The sequence below is a fragment of the Esox lucius genome, chromosome 18 (genome assembly GCF_011004845.1).
Source record: "Esox lucius isolate fEsoLuc1 chromosome 18, fEsoLuc1.pri, whole genome shotgun sequence".
NCBI lineage: Eukaryota > Metazoa > Chordata > Actinopteri > Esociformes > Esocidae > Esox > Esox lucius.
The window spans coordinates 14,509,339-14,526,351 of record NC_047586.1 but is presented as its reverse complement, the minus strand read 5'-3'; the positions used below and the strand labels follow the sequence as shown (position 1 = coordinate 14,526,351).

At 41.3% G+C, this 17,013-nt stretch overlaps 1 protein-coding gene across 3 annotated transcripts; it reads left to right on the top strand.

Annotated features, from left to right (window-relative positions):
- Positions 1-1,432: 1,432 nt before the first annotated feature.
- On the top strand, positions 1,433-16,721 carry LOC105017643 (nuclear receptor coactivator 7). Of its 3 annotated transcripts, none has more exons than XM_010882392.4 (17): positions 1,433-1,644; positions 3,502-3,629; positions 5,612-5,775; positions 7,014-7,084; positions 7,284-7,391; positions 8,405-8,485; positions 8,573-8,698; positions 8,789-8,973; positions 9,674-9,795; positions 10,303-10,929; positions 12,225-12,387; positions 12,471-12,621; positions 13,173-13,301; positions 13,427-13,579; positions 13,960-14,055; positions 14,168-14,241; positions 15,031-16,721. In XM_010882392.4, exons 2-17 carry the CDS (start codon positions 3,568-3,570, stop codon positions 15,161-15,163), a joined length of 2,445 nt encoding a protein of 814 aa, XP_010880694.1. In that variant the 5' UTR covers positions 1,433-1,644; positions 3,502-3,567; the 3' UTR covers positions 15,164-16,721. The 3 variants fall into 3 exon arrangements, with proteins under 3 accessions (XP_010880694.1, XP_010880692.1, XP_010880693.1); XM_010882390.4 differs by having other exon boundaries at positions 9,641-9,795; XM_010882391.4 differs by having other exon boundaries at positions 3,498-3,629; positions 9,641-9,795.
- Positions 16,722-17,013: the final 292 nt, after the last annotated feature.

The following is a 17,013-nucleotide window of genomic DNA, read 5'->3' as shown; positions in this document are numbered from 1 at the left end:
AGCATGGTGGTTGTATTGTAAATCTGATTATCCAGGCTAAAAGGCTGGTTGGTATTATACTAGACTGAGTAATAAAATGTTGGCCTACAAGCTGAGCTAAGTAATTTTCAGGATATTTTAGGTACAAATATATACATTATCAGGTTGTCTTATTTCCTGATTGGACCTTTTTTAACTCAGCTCAAATTTCTATGTTGCTGGGAATTTATTGGACAGAAGCCAACATCATTGCAACATTCTTTGGAAGATAAGCAAAGAAAAAACAAGCTAACCTGAATGTATGAAAAACCATACAACAGGAAGCTTAGTGACCTAAATAAAGATTAACTGGAAAAGTAGACACATGCTTCAAAATTGTTTAGACTTTGCATTAATCATTTGCAACATCAACGATTTCTTGTGACAGAAGGAAAGGGAAAATATAGTCACTTCAATGTGACTTCAAATTCAAATTAATGTATTTTTTCTGAGGTTTTCTTTATCTATTAGCTCATCCCCTTGCCAGTTAAACCTTTCATTAAAAACTGATGCAATCTCAAAGGATTGGAAAGCTTCTCTTGTCATTCTTCTTTTCAAAGGGGGCAACAAGCTTGACCTTAACTGTTATAAGCCTATACACGTTTTGTCATGCCTGTCAACATTTTTGGATTGTTTGGTTAACAAATCTCTAACCCATCATCTTCAGTTCTGCTGTGGTTGGGTCAGGCTTCAGAGTTGGCCACGGGTGTCTTATTGCCTCAGCATCGCTATAGTTCCAAAACAATGGCATAAATGATTTAAATAAAAAGCAGCATTTTGGCATTGTTTTTTTTAATTAATCTGGCTAAAGCCTTAGACCCTGTTACAAAACAATCTTAAGATTAATACTTACTAAACTAAATAAACTAACCAAGCTGCTATGTGAACAATTCACCTGCTGAAACCTCAAAACTTTTCTGTGTATTGCTTTCTATGGATGTTTATTATCTATTTCCTTGTATTCAGTGTTATTTTTTATTTTTTTTGACATTATTTATGTTGTTCTATTTGTTGTCTTGTCATTTTGCAATTGCATGTCTTTGGCCAGGTCATCATTAAAACTGAATTGGTTCTCAATGGACATACTGTACATGCATAACATGAATACATTAAAATCAAGAAGAGGATATATTTCTTGCTTACATACCGTAGTGTTGTATTCCCATTACTCGTTAAATATATGTATTTGTGTTTTCTACTTCTAATAGCACCAATTAACCTTGTAAAAAATATATGCATAAATAGACTTATAAATTACACCACGGTTCATAAGGATTGCAAATTATCTTCCGGACCTGCAAGTTGATTCTCTCGTTTCTTAAAATTATTGGATAAGAAAGCCAGCGATCCCGCCCTCATATCTTCTCCTCCAATGGGTTTTGTGTTTTTGAACGTAGACTTTTACGTTGGCGAGGAGGATAAACGACGCGAGGTGTATGAAATTGCGACTAGGCGAGTGTGTATATTCTGTGTTTTGGTTTCGGGCAGAAAATGCTAATTCTCCCTGCACAGATTTGCAAAGCAAACATCTACATTGTAGACTGATTGGGTTGCATCCATGATTATCTGGACATTTATTTTGATCCACCAGGGACATTAAGCAACCAAAACATGTAAAACAGAAAGGTGGGTGACGTTAATTTTGCTAGATGGTTTCCTAACGTTAGCGTTCTGTTTTATAGTTAGCGTATTTTAGCTAGCAACGGTTCTGTAGCTTATTACGTAGTTAATGGCGTAATGCACAGACAAAAACAGTTAACTGGTCTAAGGTGAACACTGGGTGCTACAACACCAGCTAACGATAGCTAATTGTAAATCGCCATTGTCATTTTTGCACCATTTGCAGGAGTTCCCAAACATACAGTTTATGAATCCTAAAAATGTCTGAAAGGCCGGACAGTAATTCAGTAATATCTAGTAATAAAATAAATGGCTAGCTACATGTTTTGAACGCATATGAACAGCGTTTTCAGTTGTCGTCAGAAACTATAGTACTGGACACCGCATGGATGGAATTGTAGTTAGTCAAGAAAATGTATTGTACGAAAAGCAATGTTTTACCCCAAACTGCCATTTTGATCAAATGTTTTCTGTCCTTGAATTTGAAGAACTTTCACAAAAATATTCTATGGATTAATGACAAAGATAACGGAAAGATGTTCAGAGGCATTATGGCCCAATCCATAGACCAGGTTCAACAGGGCAGGACATGGTTCCATCTACTTGCAGTATCAGACAGCAAACCACCCTGAGGTGGTATAGCACCAATGTTATTGATGGCATATTATTTTTTAACATCTCTAAAGACGGTTCGCTGGCTTGTGCGGTAAGGAGGTGTTAGAAATGGTGAACTTCAAATATTGCCAAAATAACTCCCAATATTTTGTTTTCGCAGTGACAGAGCATTTGTTTTTCACTTAACCATTATTTCACAAGGTTCTATCAACTCTCTTTACTAGGGGAGAGCAGTGTAACCAGGGATTGAGTTGCATACATAGAGAGCTAGGCCAACAATTACGTCAAGCAATTAAACAAATTGTAGGTATTAATTCTTATTCCCCTTTAAAGGTTGAGACAGTCAGTGTCTGTCGCCTAGATGGGCCGATCATTCCATAAAAATTGAGGTAGCTCTATGGGAGAAAGCCCTACCTGCTGCTGTTTGTTCAGACATTAGGGACAGTAACAGTAATTAAAGTCATAGTGTATTTTCTTTCTAATCAAACTTTCTCCAACAGAAACCATCATAAAAATAAGATATAGTGTAATTAATGAGGGGAAAACTATGTTTTTGAAACTGTTATACAGCTTGCTTATTGCTATGTATTTGTAGTGTGGCATTTGCTGTTTAGCTAGCTGGTCATTTGGTTCTAGATGTCTGTCTGCCAATATGAAAAGGCTCAATGTTGACTGTTTATATTTTGCTGTTTAGTATCTGCTGCAAATGTTGCTTCAGCCATCAAAATGTACTGTTATGTAACAATTATTGTAATAAATCTCTAACAAGGGTTTCCATTGTAAGCTACAGTGGTTTAGGAAATAATCTTGCAACACATTCACACATCCACCCACTAGAATATTTGTAGGGTAAATATTTAACGTACACACACTGACACTGATACAATATACTTTGCAGATGAAAAACTAATAAGGAAAACATGATAACAGAAAGAGACAACTGGTCAGCAACCACTCAGGCTACAAGATGCAACAATGAAAAAAAGTAGTTAGTAGCTTAATAAAGCTTTGGGACATTTTGTTTAGGAAGTTGAGGGATGTACTCTCTGGTCAATGAGTATCATCTAAGCAGCATCACAAATTCTTGTTCAGTATGCTTTCAGCATGCTACACTTAAGCTGATGACCAGGCGCTAGCATTAGCCATCAGTGGAATCTCTTGCCGTCGCTGGCTTTCTGGTTTGTATGCTGCTACTCTGCTGCAGACGACAGTTACTCAGCTAATTATTTATCTCCCTGGATGAGGAAGGGTGAAGAGTCTGCGAAAGGAAAACAGTGCGGAGGACTTCTGCCCAAAGCGTGTGCTTTGTGGTACATGCAGCATCAGGACACCTCACTGATGGAGAAGAGAGAGAGGAAGCCAGGCTACTTTGCCAGGTAAGTCAAAGCTTTTTCCTGTGTTTTTCTTCCATCACATTGTGTGCGTGTTTGAAAGACGTAGAACAATGTTTTGTGGCACCTCTGAATGACTCCTAGTTATGAGGTTGTTTGGCACAGTACACTAAGCGGCTTTCATTTTGTTTTGTCTGTATACCCCTACTGACGACATGTTTACAGACTAGTACTCTGCAGCCATCTGGCCCTAACTGCAATGGGTAAACCTGATACTGGCACAGATGCCGTTGAGTCATGCCTCAACGCTCACAAACACTAAAGTAGCGGATTAGTGCAGTGCACATTTAAATCGAATTGCTGCATCATGGTGAAATATTAGGCTGTACGGCTGTTTGTTTTAATTGGAGTTGTGCGCACAGAAGTGTATTGGTAAATACATTTAAAACATGAATAATCCGTGTCTAAATGCAGTCCTAGCCTTTCAGAATAGAGCCAGGCTTATCCCAATGTTGCCAGAGAGGGATCGGAGGAAGGAAAGGACCTCACCTCTCTCCTGAACTTACAGCTGCAGCTTGGGACTCCGCTCTTCCTGTTACATTCCAGACATTTAGCAGATGTTGTTATCCTGAGCAACTTACCATAACGGGTGCATACATTTTCACACACTTTCTTTGCACTGGCAACATCTGGGAATTGAACCTGCAATCCTGAATTTACAAGCTCCATTTGCTTACTTGTAAGGTACATAGGATCGTGCGAGGTGCAAATTACTAGATTGCTCACTAACAGCTGATAATGACATTTCATGCTTACCCATTCTGTGGTATCACAGGATTGCCTTCACACCGACCATTTTGTTTATCATTTTTTATTGTTGAATATTGTTTATGGAGTATTTTTATCTCTGTAAAAGTAGCTGAGGCATGGGAAATCCAGTAGGGATGACTGCTGATGGAAGCATGATAGCCTGTCTACTGCTATATGGTTTTGGCCAGACTGATCCATGGGAAACAGATACCAAATTACAACAGATTTTGGCCTGTTGTCTCTGTGGCTGCTGCTTTTTATTTTATTTATCTATATGCTTGTTTCTAAATGGATAATATAGCTGCAGTATGAACCTTTGTCTGTGAAAATAGATGGAAATGTACTGTATAGGTTGACATCATCTCTGTTGACCTTGAATTTAGGATTAACATTTGGAAAGCTTTGGAAAATCATGGTTACAGATAAAATCAACAAACCCACTTGGCAGCGTCTTAATTAAGTTATTGCTGTTTTGGACAAGTTGTTTGTGTGTTGTGTTTTCTGTGGCCTTATTTGAGTGCAGACCATATGTTTCTCTGCTACCGGATTATAGAACGTAAGTCTATACATTCTGCTTGTGGAAATGTTCCTCGGAAACAGGAGTGTTCTGGTGGAATTCTGAAATGTTTACCAGATGTGAGTCTGTTCAGCTGCTGGCACATTAAGGGGCGAGGAGCTATTGGGTAGGTCAGAGCTGCATCTGTCTGTCTCGTGTCTGAAGCCCTATTGATCCACTGCTTAGTGGTCCTCCATTAGGCAACCTCTAGTGCTCACTGTGTTTGTCTCTCATGCTGTCTAGGTTCCTGCTTTTCAATTTTGCATGTGCTGTTTTCCCCTAAATATTGATGTCCATGCCTCCTCGCTCTCTTTTTCTGTCTCTTTCCATACTGGGCATACCTTTTTACAAGTATTTTCAGTAGGTGCCGTGATAGGCCCAGCACTGTCCCTGTGTATACTGGGCGACTCTAGAGCCACATGCTGCCATGTCAGCTTATTCAGCTGCCGATTGTCCTGGTAATGAACCCTGATGAGCGGGGAGGGAGACGCCATCATCGCCTGACCTATCAATGATTAATTATGAAACAGGAAAGAGGCTGGGGGAGTAGAGAGAAGAGGATAGGGAGGACTGAGCGGAGGAAAAAGGCTGCTAGAATAAGACCCGTAACTTCCATGGGTAGTGTAATCCAAGGTTACACTTTCTTTCTCCATATCCACAGGCTAAAGAGGCGGAGACAGCTCAAGCAGAGCCAATCAGAGAAGACTATAACCGAGCAGAACAATTCCGATTCGTCCTTGAAGACTCCCGTCATCTCCTGCCCAGACATCCCTGCTTTTTCTGACCCTCAAGAGAGGATTAAACCAAACCCACCTGGCGATTTAGGTAAAAAAATATAATACACTCTCACACATACAGGACCCTTGCTGTTAGTAGCAAATGGTCAGAGGTATTGTGTTTCAAACAAAAGTTGCGTAACTGAGTAGATTCTCATCTTTATAAACCCTTTTGGCAGACAGAATTCTCCCATGTTTTGCTATAGAATTGTATTTTTTCTTAATTCCAAATAAGCCATCAGCTTAGGTGAAATGTAACTTTGAGAGGCATTCTATGGCCTACTTCTCAAGTTCTAATAGATTATTGCAAAACCAAGGTGGTCTTGTACAGTCTGCCACCTTTTAATTGTAAGGACATTGTCTAATGGATAAAAATATAATAAAATTACATCCAAACTGTCCTATGATCCTAGATAATCCCCACTGACCGAGGAGCCAACGTAGGTACACACTGTCTTACTGATACAGAGTTTTGGGAGGCACCGATTATCGATATTATGTATCTGCCCATATTTATTTAGTGGTGGATTAACAAACAATCCAAACATGATTCTTTAGTTCAGGTCCAATCTTAATATATATCTATCTGTGGCAGTGGTTTCAGAAGTTTTCTACTGAAGCACAACAAGCCCACCTCCCCAATATTACCTCAATAAAATCTGAATCTGCTCTGTCAACTTCCTTGTCCGGAAGTCCGGTCCATTTTAATTTAGGCCAGTTAGAACGTCTTTGCCCAGTGATTGGTTGAACAAAACTGTTAGAAAAAAGTTGTATGCATTGAGGGGTAGATTGTTTACAACGCTGCAGTAGAAATCTATCATGGGTAATAGTGATATTGTGTATTACGTTTACCTATGAAGCTAGTGATCCATTCCTATATATTTTGACCCACGGACATGGAAAAAGCAGTGATTTAACGCTTGTAGTCTCTGTGCAAGCACACATGCATTTGTGATCACAGCATAATTGGCTCCCCTGTCTGCATCTGAGGACTGATTGAGGTGACATGCCTTGAGTCTGATGTGTGCCCTGCACACATAAACAGACTGGACCCGGAAGTTCTGGTTGTCTGGCTTGCAAATCCAGTTTGGCACATGACTCTGAGCACATGACTCTGAGCACACTGAATGAAGCGCTAATGCGCTGGCTTGGGCAATATTGAGTGCCGTCTTTCGCTAGAATAAAGGCTTGAATTGGAAAGTAATGTATCCGTGTAAGTGTTTTGGATCGTTGCACGATCGTAGTGAAAGCAGTATCTCATTTGTCTGTGACATTACTCTCATGCAGATGACAGCAGCAACATGAGCAGCCAGGCCAAGAGAGAGAAGAGGAGGCCCCCCGGAACAGTGGAGTATACCGTAAGCCCCCCTCCACCCCACCTGCAGCTTAACAAAGCAATGTGAACCATAAACCAATCAAGTTTTTTTTTTTTTTCATTCAAAGTCAGGTATCCTTCTCAGGGACATGTCTTTTTCTGTTTTCAAATATTTTCTTGCAAGGTGATTTGGACAGATGCTTGATTATAAAGTTAACGATGGATGTTACTTCATGTTGAAGGTGGGACCACAGGAATCTCTAAACAGCATTGCTCTGAAGTTCAACATCACTCCCAACAAACTGGTGCAGCTCAACCGCCTCTTCTCTCGTAGTGTCTATCCTGGACAGGTGAGCATGCCGCGCATATCACTCTGGATCCCGCTAGGGTCAGGCTGTGTCGTGTTTTGTCCTGCTGTGGTTCGAAACCTGTAAGATATTATCCCCCTCCAGAACTGCATGAATCATGACTAAAGATCATGTTGAAAAGCCTGGACAGAGGGTAAATGCAGGCGCATCTTTTTTCTAATATTTCTTTTAAAGCCGTGGACAGTCTGATGAGAAACAGACGGTCTCCCCATGCCTTTGTGAGTTTATTTAGTTAATCACAAGGGCAGGAAATGTAGGTCCTGGAATGCTGAAACACTTCAGTTTGTAGTTTCTACCTGGTAGTTAGAAGCACTCACCTGTTGACCCCGATCTGAACTGGATCACGATTAGAAGGACAGGAAGGACACCGGAAGTGTTTTGGGCCTTCAGGACCATGGTCTTTTTGCATAGCACGGGCCTACGACGTCAGGGGAGTTTCTAGATCAAAAAGGGATTCCGGTGCTTGGTGTAGCAAGGGGGCGTGGCGATGGACATGGTTGGTTCGTCATGTCACGTGCAGTTCTGCACTCCAAGGACCTGACAGGTTGTTGTGTTTGGCACTTTTTAAAACAGGTTTTCTGCGGTTTTTATTCCTCAGAATCAGTTTAGCTGAGAGTGAGTGAGGGATGCTCCTCTCCTGCCCAACCATTGATACACACAGCACAGACCAGCCTCTTGCTTATGTTGGAAGAATATTGGGCAAAACAATTCCGTGACATGGTGAAAGGAAATGGTATAGCAAACAGTTGTTCCACAGTTCCTCTTGCCATTTTACTGACCGCTGTAATCATGCAGTAATTTAGAGTTGGACCCTTTAACGTGGGACTCAGACTTGATGTGAACGCCACTGGGTCTTGAACCTAGAGACTACTGGTGACACAATCTCAAGGACTGAGGGTTTGGGTCTGCAAGTTTGGTGACTGGACTGCATCACTTTTCTTCTGGCAGTCGTGGCTTTCGGATTGTTTAACCATGCCTGTCCGCCAATCTTGCAGAAGCTGTTTGTTCCAGACTTTCAGTCAGGGGATTCCTCTGGGCCGAGCTCCACCAACAGCACATGTGAGAAGGTCTCAGAGGTAAGTCCGTTCTTAAGTCCCTAGACTGCAGTAATGAATCGGATCTTAGTTCTGTGCTCATCTATGCTGCCTGGCGATGTGTTACAGGATGGAAACCCCTGTAGTAGGGCAGTTAAACCGTTCCAACGTGAGCTGTCTCCCCTGTCTGAGGACGAAAGCCCTGCGACAGTCAAGTTCATCAAAATGAGCTGCAAGTACTTTACTGATGGAATGGTGAGTGGCCACATCGGAGGCCATTTTAAAAATGAAGACCCCCGCCCTTAGGACACCAGGCTAATAGACATGTCTCATTGTGTCTACCAGGGTGTGGTGGGAGGGGTGATGATTGTGACGCCCAACAACATCATGTTTGACCCTCACAAGTCGGACCCCCTGGTGATCGAGCACGGCTGTGAGGAGTACGGCCTGATCTGCCCCATGGAGGAGGTGGTATCTGTGGCCCTCTACGATGACATCTCTCGCATGAAGCTCAAGGATGCGCTGCCATCGTAAGAACTCGCCCTGCTATCCAGAGACACTTACTGTTCTATTTCGCTCCGTTTAAACTAACTCTTCCTCTTAACCTATGCTTTCTTACTCATTCTTCACCTTTGGCATTTCAACTCTTTCTGCACTTCTTCCCATCTCCCTTGACCTTTCTTCCTTCTCTGAGGTAAAAAGCCTAATTCATTTTCAGAGCTCATGCAGGGACTTAAACTGCTATTTACTTGTACTGAACCAAAGAGGACCTTGAGTACAGTATTATGAAATAGTATTTGTCCCATTAAAAACATGTTTTTCACATTGAAATTGTCACTAATAGGTTTTGGTTCAAAATCCAATAAATGACAGCAGCAACATGCATCAAAAAGAAAGAAAATGGTTAATGTTGTGGATATCATACAATATGGTTATTTTTCTAGTTATTATTATTTATTTTTTACGTTTTTGGTTATTTATTTTTTGAATTATCTGTTCAATTCAATTTTATACATGCCAATTGTTGCTTAGTTACTATTATTTTTAGTATCATCATCATTTTGCCTTTAGAATTTTTATTTGTGGTCTGTTTTTGTGTTGCTTTTTCATTGTGTCCATTTATGATTTCTTTCCATTCCTTTTTTATTTTTCCCATCCTCCTTTTGTGTTGTCTTTGGTGCCACCTGACCACCGCAGCGACCTACCACAGGATCTGTGTCCTCTGTACAGGCCTGGGGAGTGGGAAGAGCTGCCCTCAGAGCATGACCTCAACCCCTTCAGCCGTTACGAGGCGCTGGACCCCAAACGGCCCATCGTACTGGATGACATGGACTCTGCCCTTTCAGAGACTGGTATGACTGAGAACACATAGGAACTTTACTGGATTGGAGTAAATCATATTTCTATTGCAGCATGGATCTCTGTCCTTCCAGCAGTGTTGAGCTGTGTACTCTTAATAACTCTATTGGGTTGTCTGTAAAGACGTGTAGTGTGTAAGTTGTGCATTCTGCCACGAACAAATTATAATAATCCTGCTGACCTTCCCTCTCATTCTGAGTCAGACACACACAGCTCCATTCTGTTCACCAGATCCTCTTTTCTCTTTTGCGTTTCAATTCTGCTTTTCAGCTAAGCAAATGTCTTTGCTTTGAACCACGTTTTGAATGAATTTAAGCATTGTGATGCACACTTCTGTTTAAAACTTTCAGAGCTTTTTAAAGAGGATTTCCAGTTTTTCTGATGACAAGTAATTACCAGCATGAAGTATGATGAAATGGATAGCAATACAAATACGAGTATGCGTTGTCTTCACAAATTTTTTTTTTTTAATAACACTGATTAGAAATGTCTTGTCGTAGTTGTAGAGACAGCAGAGTGTGAGCCAGCTGACAAGTCTCCATCAGATGAGGGTTTCACAGAGCTGGATCTTCCCTTGATCACTGAGGAACTGGAGACTGGATTCAAATTATCTACCAGCCAGGAACAGCAGGGACCGCTCCAAGGATCCCCTACTACTAGACAGTCGGAGCCCAAGGATGAGTCCTTTTCTGACCCAGTCCTACTTACTTTGAAAAGAGGGGAGGAGGAGGAGGAGGATGAAGGACTGGTACAGAACAGCTCCATTGAGGACACAATAGTATCACTGCCTGGCCCTTTGGAGACTGGGAAGAATGAACTCTTAAAGGAGAAGTCCTCAAGCCTAGCTGCAAGTGACGTCAAAGACAAGAAGTCAACAGGGCTAATAGTAAACAGTGTTAGCATTAACCACCAATCAGAATCAGAAGTGGATCAAAACAGGAAGTTGAGCTTGAGTGAGACCGCAGATTCTCTGGGAAAAAGTTGTGTTCAGGAATGCAGCCTTGCAGGCGGTCCGCAGATTGGACCAATGGTTGAGGAGGGGCTGAGTGAAGAAGAGAAGCAGAAGAATAGCAACAAGGCCGAGGTGAAGTCCTGGCTTCTGGAGAAGATGCAGGCACCAATCCAGAGTGAGTGATCAGACTTTGCAACAGGTTAACAAAAGGAGCAGGTGTGAGCCTGACTCAAAGGGTTTGGGTGCAAAGAAATTCCTTTAGTAGCACCAATTTAAGTCCCATTAAATTCTATAATTTTTTGAAGCCACTTATTTTGATTTGAACCAAACAGGCCATACATATTTACCTATTCTAGAAGTCCAGTAAGTGACTTTTTGGACCTCAGTTCTAAGACATTCAAGAGATGAAGGTGCTCAAAATTTAGCTATTTTGCTTAGTCCGCCATACGATTAGATATGTCCTCATAGATGTAAAATATGATTGGTTGACATTAATATATTTTTTAGAAGCTTACAAATATGGTTTAAACGTTGCTTGTCTGCTGCTTAATGAAATCAGGCCAAGGAAACATGTGCCCAGTTGATTGGTGTCATAGCAGACTATTAAAAAGTATCTAATTCATAGTAGATGACAGATGTCTCCAGAGAGGAATAGTGTATGTGTGGTCTATATTGGCAAGGTCAAGCAAATTCTTTTTTGATTTTCAGGTTAAAAAAATTATATTATGCTGTTTGGTTAACATTTATTTGAGTATGTTGGTAGGGAAAGACTGTTATCACATTAGCATAATTGCTAATGGCTATTGAATGTGGTAGACAAACAAGCACACACAGCAATAGGAAACGAGACTAAACCAAAAATGAAGATGCAAACAAGAGGACATTGCTTAGTAAACCCTTCAGGCACTATTTGTATTTCCAACATACTGCTAAAGCATGCATTGCAATTAATCAAAGATTACTCTCTAACAACAGAAAACAATGTGATATCAAATTTTTATGATTTGTCAGCTTGAATTGTAATAAATGTGAAACTATGGCAGTGTGATTTTGCTGTAACCAAACATTTATTTATTTTAACTATTTGGGAAGGGTGGCAAGAAGGTTGGGGCCCAGGAAGTGTGAAAATCTGGCTATATGTAAAAATGGATGAACTTCAAAACTCAAACCGTCAAAACTTAGAGACCCACTCTGTATTTAAAAGCAATCTCAACCAGTGGTGGGCGGAACACAGAAACCTCTAGCATGTAAATGTTCTAGCACCTGAAAAGTTAACAATAGTCAAACAAAAAGTGGTGCGATCAAAAAGAGAATTCAGATTGATTTACCCAGTCTATAATTTTTTATTTTGCTCCTGAATTAAAATTGCAAGTCGCATGTGAAAACATTCATGTAATGCAAGTAGGATGGTGGCACTGTTTGTTCCGTTTCTGTATCGCGTTGACCCCGTATTTCATTTCTTCTTTGCAGACATGCTTATCTCCATGGAGGAGAAGAGTAAGACCCCTCCCATGTTTCTCTGCTTCAAGGTCGGCAAACCCATGAGGAAATCCTTTGTCATTGGCCGGACATCCAGCCCTGCCAACACGCGTGGAAAACAGCCTGAGTACTGGTTCGCTGTGCCCCAGGAGAGGTTAGAGGTTGATCCCCTTTTCATTACTGGCGTTTATTCACCGTGTTTCTATAAAATAAATGTTTGTGTTTGTTGTGTTTCAGGGTGGACCACCTGTATGCATTTTTCATCCAGTGGTCTCCTGACGTGTATGGTAAGGAGGCCAGGGAGCAGGGCTTCGTGGTGGTGGAGAAGGATGAGCTCAACATGATTGATAACTTCTTTAGTCCCCCCAAGTCCCCTCGCGGCTGGGAAGTAAGTTCACACAGCCTGACTGCTCAAAGTGGTGGATTTTGTTTGAAACATAACACTGCACAATCTGTCAATCACATTTATTTCACCTTTTCATATCAGCGGATGTCACAAAGGGCTTATAGATAACCAATCTAAAACCCTAGATAGTTAGCGATAAGTTTAAGCTCAGTGAATAAAAAAAAGTAAATTACAAAGGAACCTAGAAATTTCCTAGATAGTAGCTGGGCTGTAGGGGTGGCCTGGTACTCCTCTGGCTGTGCTGGGTGGAGGTTCAGACTGCATTACCTTTCCCTGGCTACATCGTTCATCAAGACATTCAAATCTTCAGATGAACAGCGTTTTGACCTCGTGGACTTTGGCTAGGGACCGCTAGCTGTCAGGCCCTGAAGTGCTGTTGTCTGGTCCTTTGGCTCTTCCTAACATCCAACAGGACACCGGAGAAATAAGTCTGGATATGTACACGTTTGTGTGACTGAAGTTGTCCACGTTTGTATCGAGTGTTTGGACCGTGAGATGATTTTGAGGATGTTTCAACATTGTTGCGTTCGTAGATCATCACCATCGATGAGGCAAAGCGTAGGCAGAGTTTTGGCAGCTACGATGGGGAGGAGCCTTTGGGGGATCTACTGCCCATGCTCAGTGACCCTAGTGCTCTGCTTCAAGACACGCACATCGAGAAGGTAGACGCACACATGGTGTGACCCAACCCTTTCAGTCAAGCAGACTTTAACCTGCCTACAGGACCTGCACTCAGAGATCCACACTGAAACACTCCTTCCTGAACCACGTGTCTTCCTCCATACAGCTTGCGTGTCGGCTGCCGGCACGAGTGCAGGGGTATCCATGGCGACTGGCATACAGTACATTAGAACATGGGACCAGCCTAAAGACCATGTACAGGAGCCTGTTAGAGGTGGATAGTCCTGTGCTGCTGGTAATCAAAGACATGGGGAACCAGGTGCGAGCGTGTGCACTTTCTCACACAGTCACACACACACACACACACATTTTGCTATACTTGGGAGGGGTTTTCTGGGAACCAACATTCATTCCTATTATAAATATTATTTTCCTTAACCCCTAACTCAAAAATGAACCCTAAAACTAATCTTAACCCTCAACCCCAAAATGTAAACAAACCATAAGACAGATGCCAACCCCTTAATGCCAAACCCTAACCCTCCTTATTAAACCCTAACCTGAACCCCAAAATGTCCTCACTTTACCTGATTTGCATTGGGTTACTACTATGCTTGTGAGAAATTATGGCTCTCTCAAGTATAGTAACACACACACACAGTTTATATTAGACTCTTGACTTTTCTTATTCTTTATCAGTTGTTTGGGGGATACTCCACCCATCCCTTCAGAGTAAGCGAGCACTGCTATGGCACAGGAGAGACCTTCCTCTTCAGCTTCTGTCCTGAGATCAAGGTCTGACCTGCTCTCATATATACACTCTTGTATCCACATACCTGCTGTATGTTCATAAAACCTCTATGCCAATGCTTTGCCTCCTGAATTAGCGTGGGTTGTCTTTTCTCAGGTGTATCGCTGGACTGGGAAGAACTCCTACTTTGTGAAAGGCAACATTGATTCTCTTCAGATGGGGGGAGGAGGGTGAGTGTACTGCCCAGACTTTGTATTTCAAACTAAGTATGATGCTTGCATGGATGTTTGACACCAATATACCCCTTGAATATATGTTGACCACATGTCATCATTACCAATCAACTGAATTATAGGAAAAATGGCTTTGACTACCATCCAACATTTTTTTATGCTAACTATGCTACTAGCTTATAGAAATGGGAGGTAGGTTGAATATTCCCTATTTCTGAACCAACTGACAAATATTAAAATCAGACTTGAGTGACCATGCCGTGGGCCTGTTATAATAAATAAATAAATCATGATGTATTTGATGAATATCCATGTTGTTGTGTATGACTTTCTGACTCGTTTGTCATTGCATTTGCACTGTTACTTTTCAGTCGATTTGCTCAAGTTGTTACGGGCGTTGTCAGTCGCCAAGACCCCATTGACAGTAGTAGCACTGTGGGAAGTCATACATTCTGAACACTGTCTGGCTTGTCATTCAAGCAGATCCACATTGTTTTCAATTTGTCATCTTCTGCTTGGGACATGACTTAGGCCAGGGGTTCCCCCATTTCGATATCTAAAGATTCTCGCGAACCCCAACCATGTGAAGAAAAATTATATAATTGTTTTTTTATTTGCGGCTATGAGAGTCAATTGTAAAACATTCTACCCCAAACCCATTTTCATATCAGGTGACCCCACATGGGGTCGTGACCCCTAGTTTGGGAACCTCTGACTCCGGCTATGCAAGTGAAATGAGTGTCGGCACACAACTACCACTGTCCCTGTTGTTCCCCCTCTCCCCAGTGGTCAGATAGGGCTGTGGCTGGATGCAGACTTGTACCATGGAACCACCTCCAGCTGTGCCACCTTCCACAACCAGCCCCTCACCACCCAGGACTTCACCATCCAGAGTGTTGAGGTCTGGGCCTTCGAGTAGCATCCCTTTCTCCACCTCCCACAGTCCATCCCCCCAAACCCCACTCATACTGATGGGGAACTAGGACTTTGACATTGTTAATGCTAGCAGGTTTGTCCTGAAGGAGGGTTGAGAAGCTTTGGCTGATGTTTTTCCCTTTCACTCTATTAGCTGCCTTATACCTCCCACGCCACCTACCCAGCTATCTTAGCATGCAGCCTGCCTGCAGAGGGGGAGATGAAGAATTAAAAACTCCTTTAGGCTCAAAGAGACTGTTGTCCTGCAGTTGGCCTTAGTATCAGTCATAGGTGACTTTAAATACCTGATCAAAACATGGGCATGGTGAATGAGATTATTTGGACTGTAGGAGAATTGTAAATGAAAAGGGAATAAGTATGTGATCAGAGGGGAATATACAATGATACATTTTCTACGCAGCCAATAAGACAATGCCAGATGAGGACACAAGAAGCAATCTTTTTTCCCCCCTGGCATTAGGAACTGATATTAAAAACAAAAGGTGAAAAGTTTGAAGTTTTAGGTGGGGCTTTATCCACCCCAGAACCATAATGAGTAATTGTTTACAAAGTGAAGAGGCATGAGAAGGTTCTCATGTCTGTTGTCCTATATAGACCTATATAGACTATTGAGGATGTTGTATAGCATATAGGCGCATTCCATCGCCATTTACCAACACAACTGTCCACTAAGAAGGGAACATTAAGGGTAAGGTTTTTCAATGACCAAATTTTGTTTTACGATTGTATTTTGTGTTTCTCACATTTTATAGAGATATTTTGTTTTACAATTTATTTGTAAACTTTTTTTTTTATTTAAATTGCCTCTTGAAATAGTTTCACATTTTGTTGTACATGTATGTTTTCTGTTGTTTTTAGGGAAGCCCTATATTGGCCACAAGGTTGATATATCCAAGCACTAAATAGATTAAGGCAGTATTACAGCCTGTCTTAACTTTGACCAGATATGGTTTTGTTAGTAGAGCTTGATTGTAGAGGGGACGGCTCAGTCTATTGTTCATTAATACAAAAGCCAAGGGCGATTACAGAGTGGTGTTTCGCGCTGTCTGTTCCGTGTAATTCACACAATCGTTTGTTGTGTAAAAGTCACTTATTTTCTACCACTACATATGGGAAGGACAAAAGACTGCAGATATTTAATTTGGGAAACAGAAATAAAAAAAATTCTCAACGTGTTCTGTTGAGATCTTATACCAGTTTCCAGACCAATGTGGGTTGAGGGAGTGTTCATTTGTCTCAAGTAGGTTATCAAATCTGACCATTCCTACTGCATGACATACTGACAATACTGTAACTGTGTAACCTGTTCCTGCTCAAGAATGTCATTCCCCTTTCTGCATCCCACTAACCACAAATCCATACAGCTGTGGCTTTGTTTTGTGAATTTTTGTGTAATAGATGTTGTTCTCACTGTGAAGGTTTCCAAAGTGTTTGTTTCCTGTGAATCCAAAAATGTAATTTGTGAATATCACCAAGTATATATTTATTGTATTGTTGCCATGTTCAAAATAAAATAAATAATGGTCCATGTTGAAACATTTTCCTAGCCGCTTAGTTACTTGTTGTCATTGGCTTGTGTGCATGCTTACTTATTTACTTAGTCTTATATAGGCCATGTCTGTATTGTTTATGACAAAAGACAGGGAGGCACTTGACCCTTCTCAAGGTTGACTGTTAGTCCAGTTACTGAACTTTTGTTTCTGTTATTTACCATTAACTTTCATTATCATATACACTACAGTGTCCTTTAGAATTGTACGCAGACGGCCAAATCTCTATTCATTCGGATCGATTGGCATCAAGCAATAGGCGTCTTGTTGGAACGTGAATTGA

Coding starts and splice junctions, on each gene's coding strand:
- LOC105017643 (XM_010882390.4), top strand. CDS start 3,568: ATGCAGCATCAGGACACCTCACTGATGGAGAAGAGAGAGAGGAAGCCA. Junction 5,776..7,013: donor AAACCCACCTGGCGATTTAG/GTAAAAAAATAT, acceptor ACTCTCATGCAG/ATGACAGCAGCAACATGAGC. Junction 10,930..12,224: donor GATGCAGGCACCAATCCAGA/GTGAGTGATCAG, acceptor TCTTCTTTGCAG/ACATGCTTATCTCCATGGAG.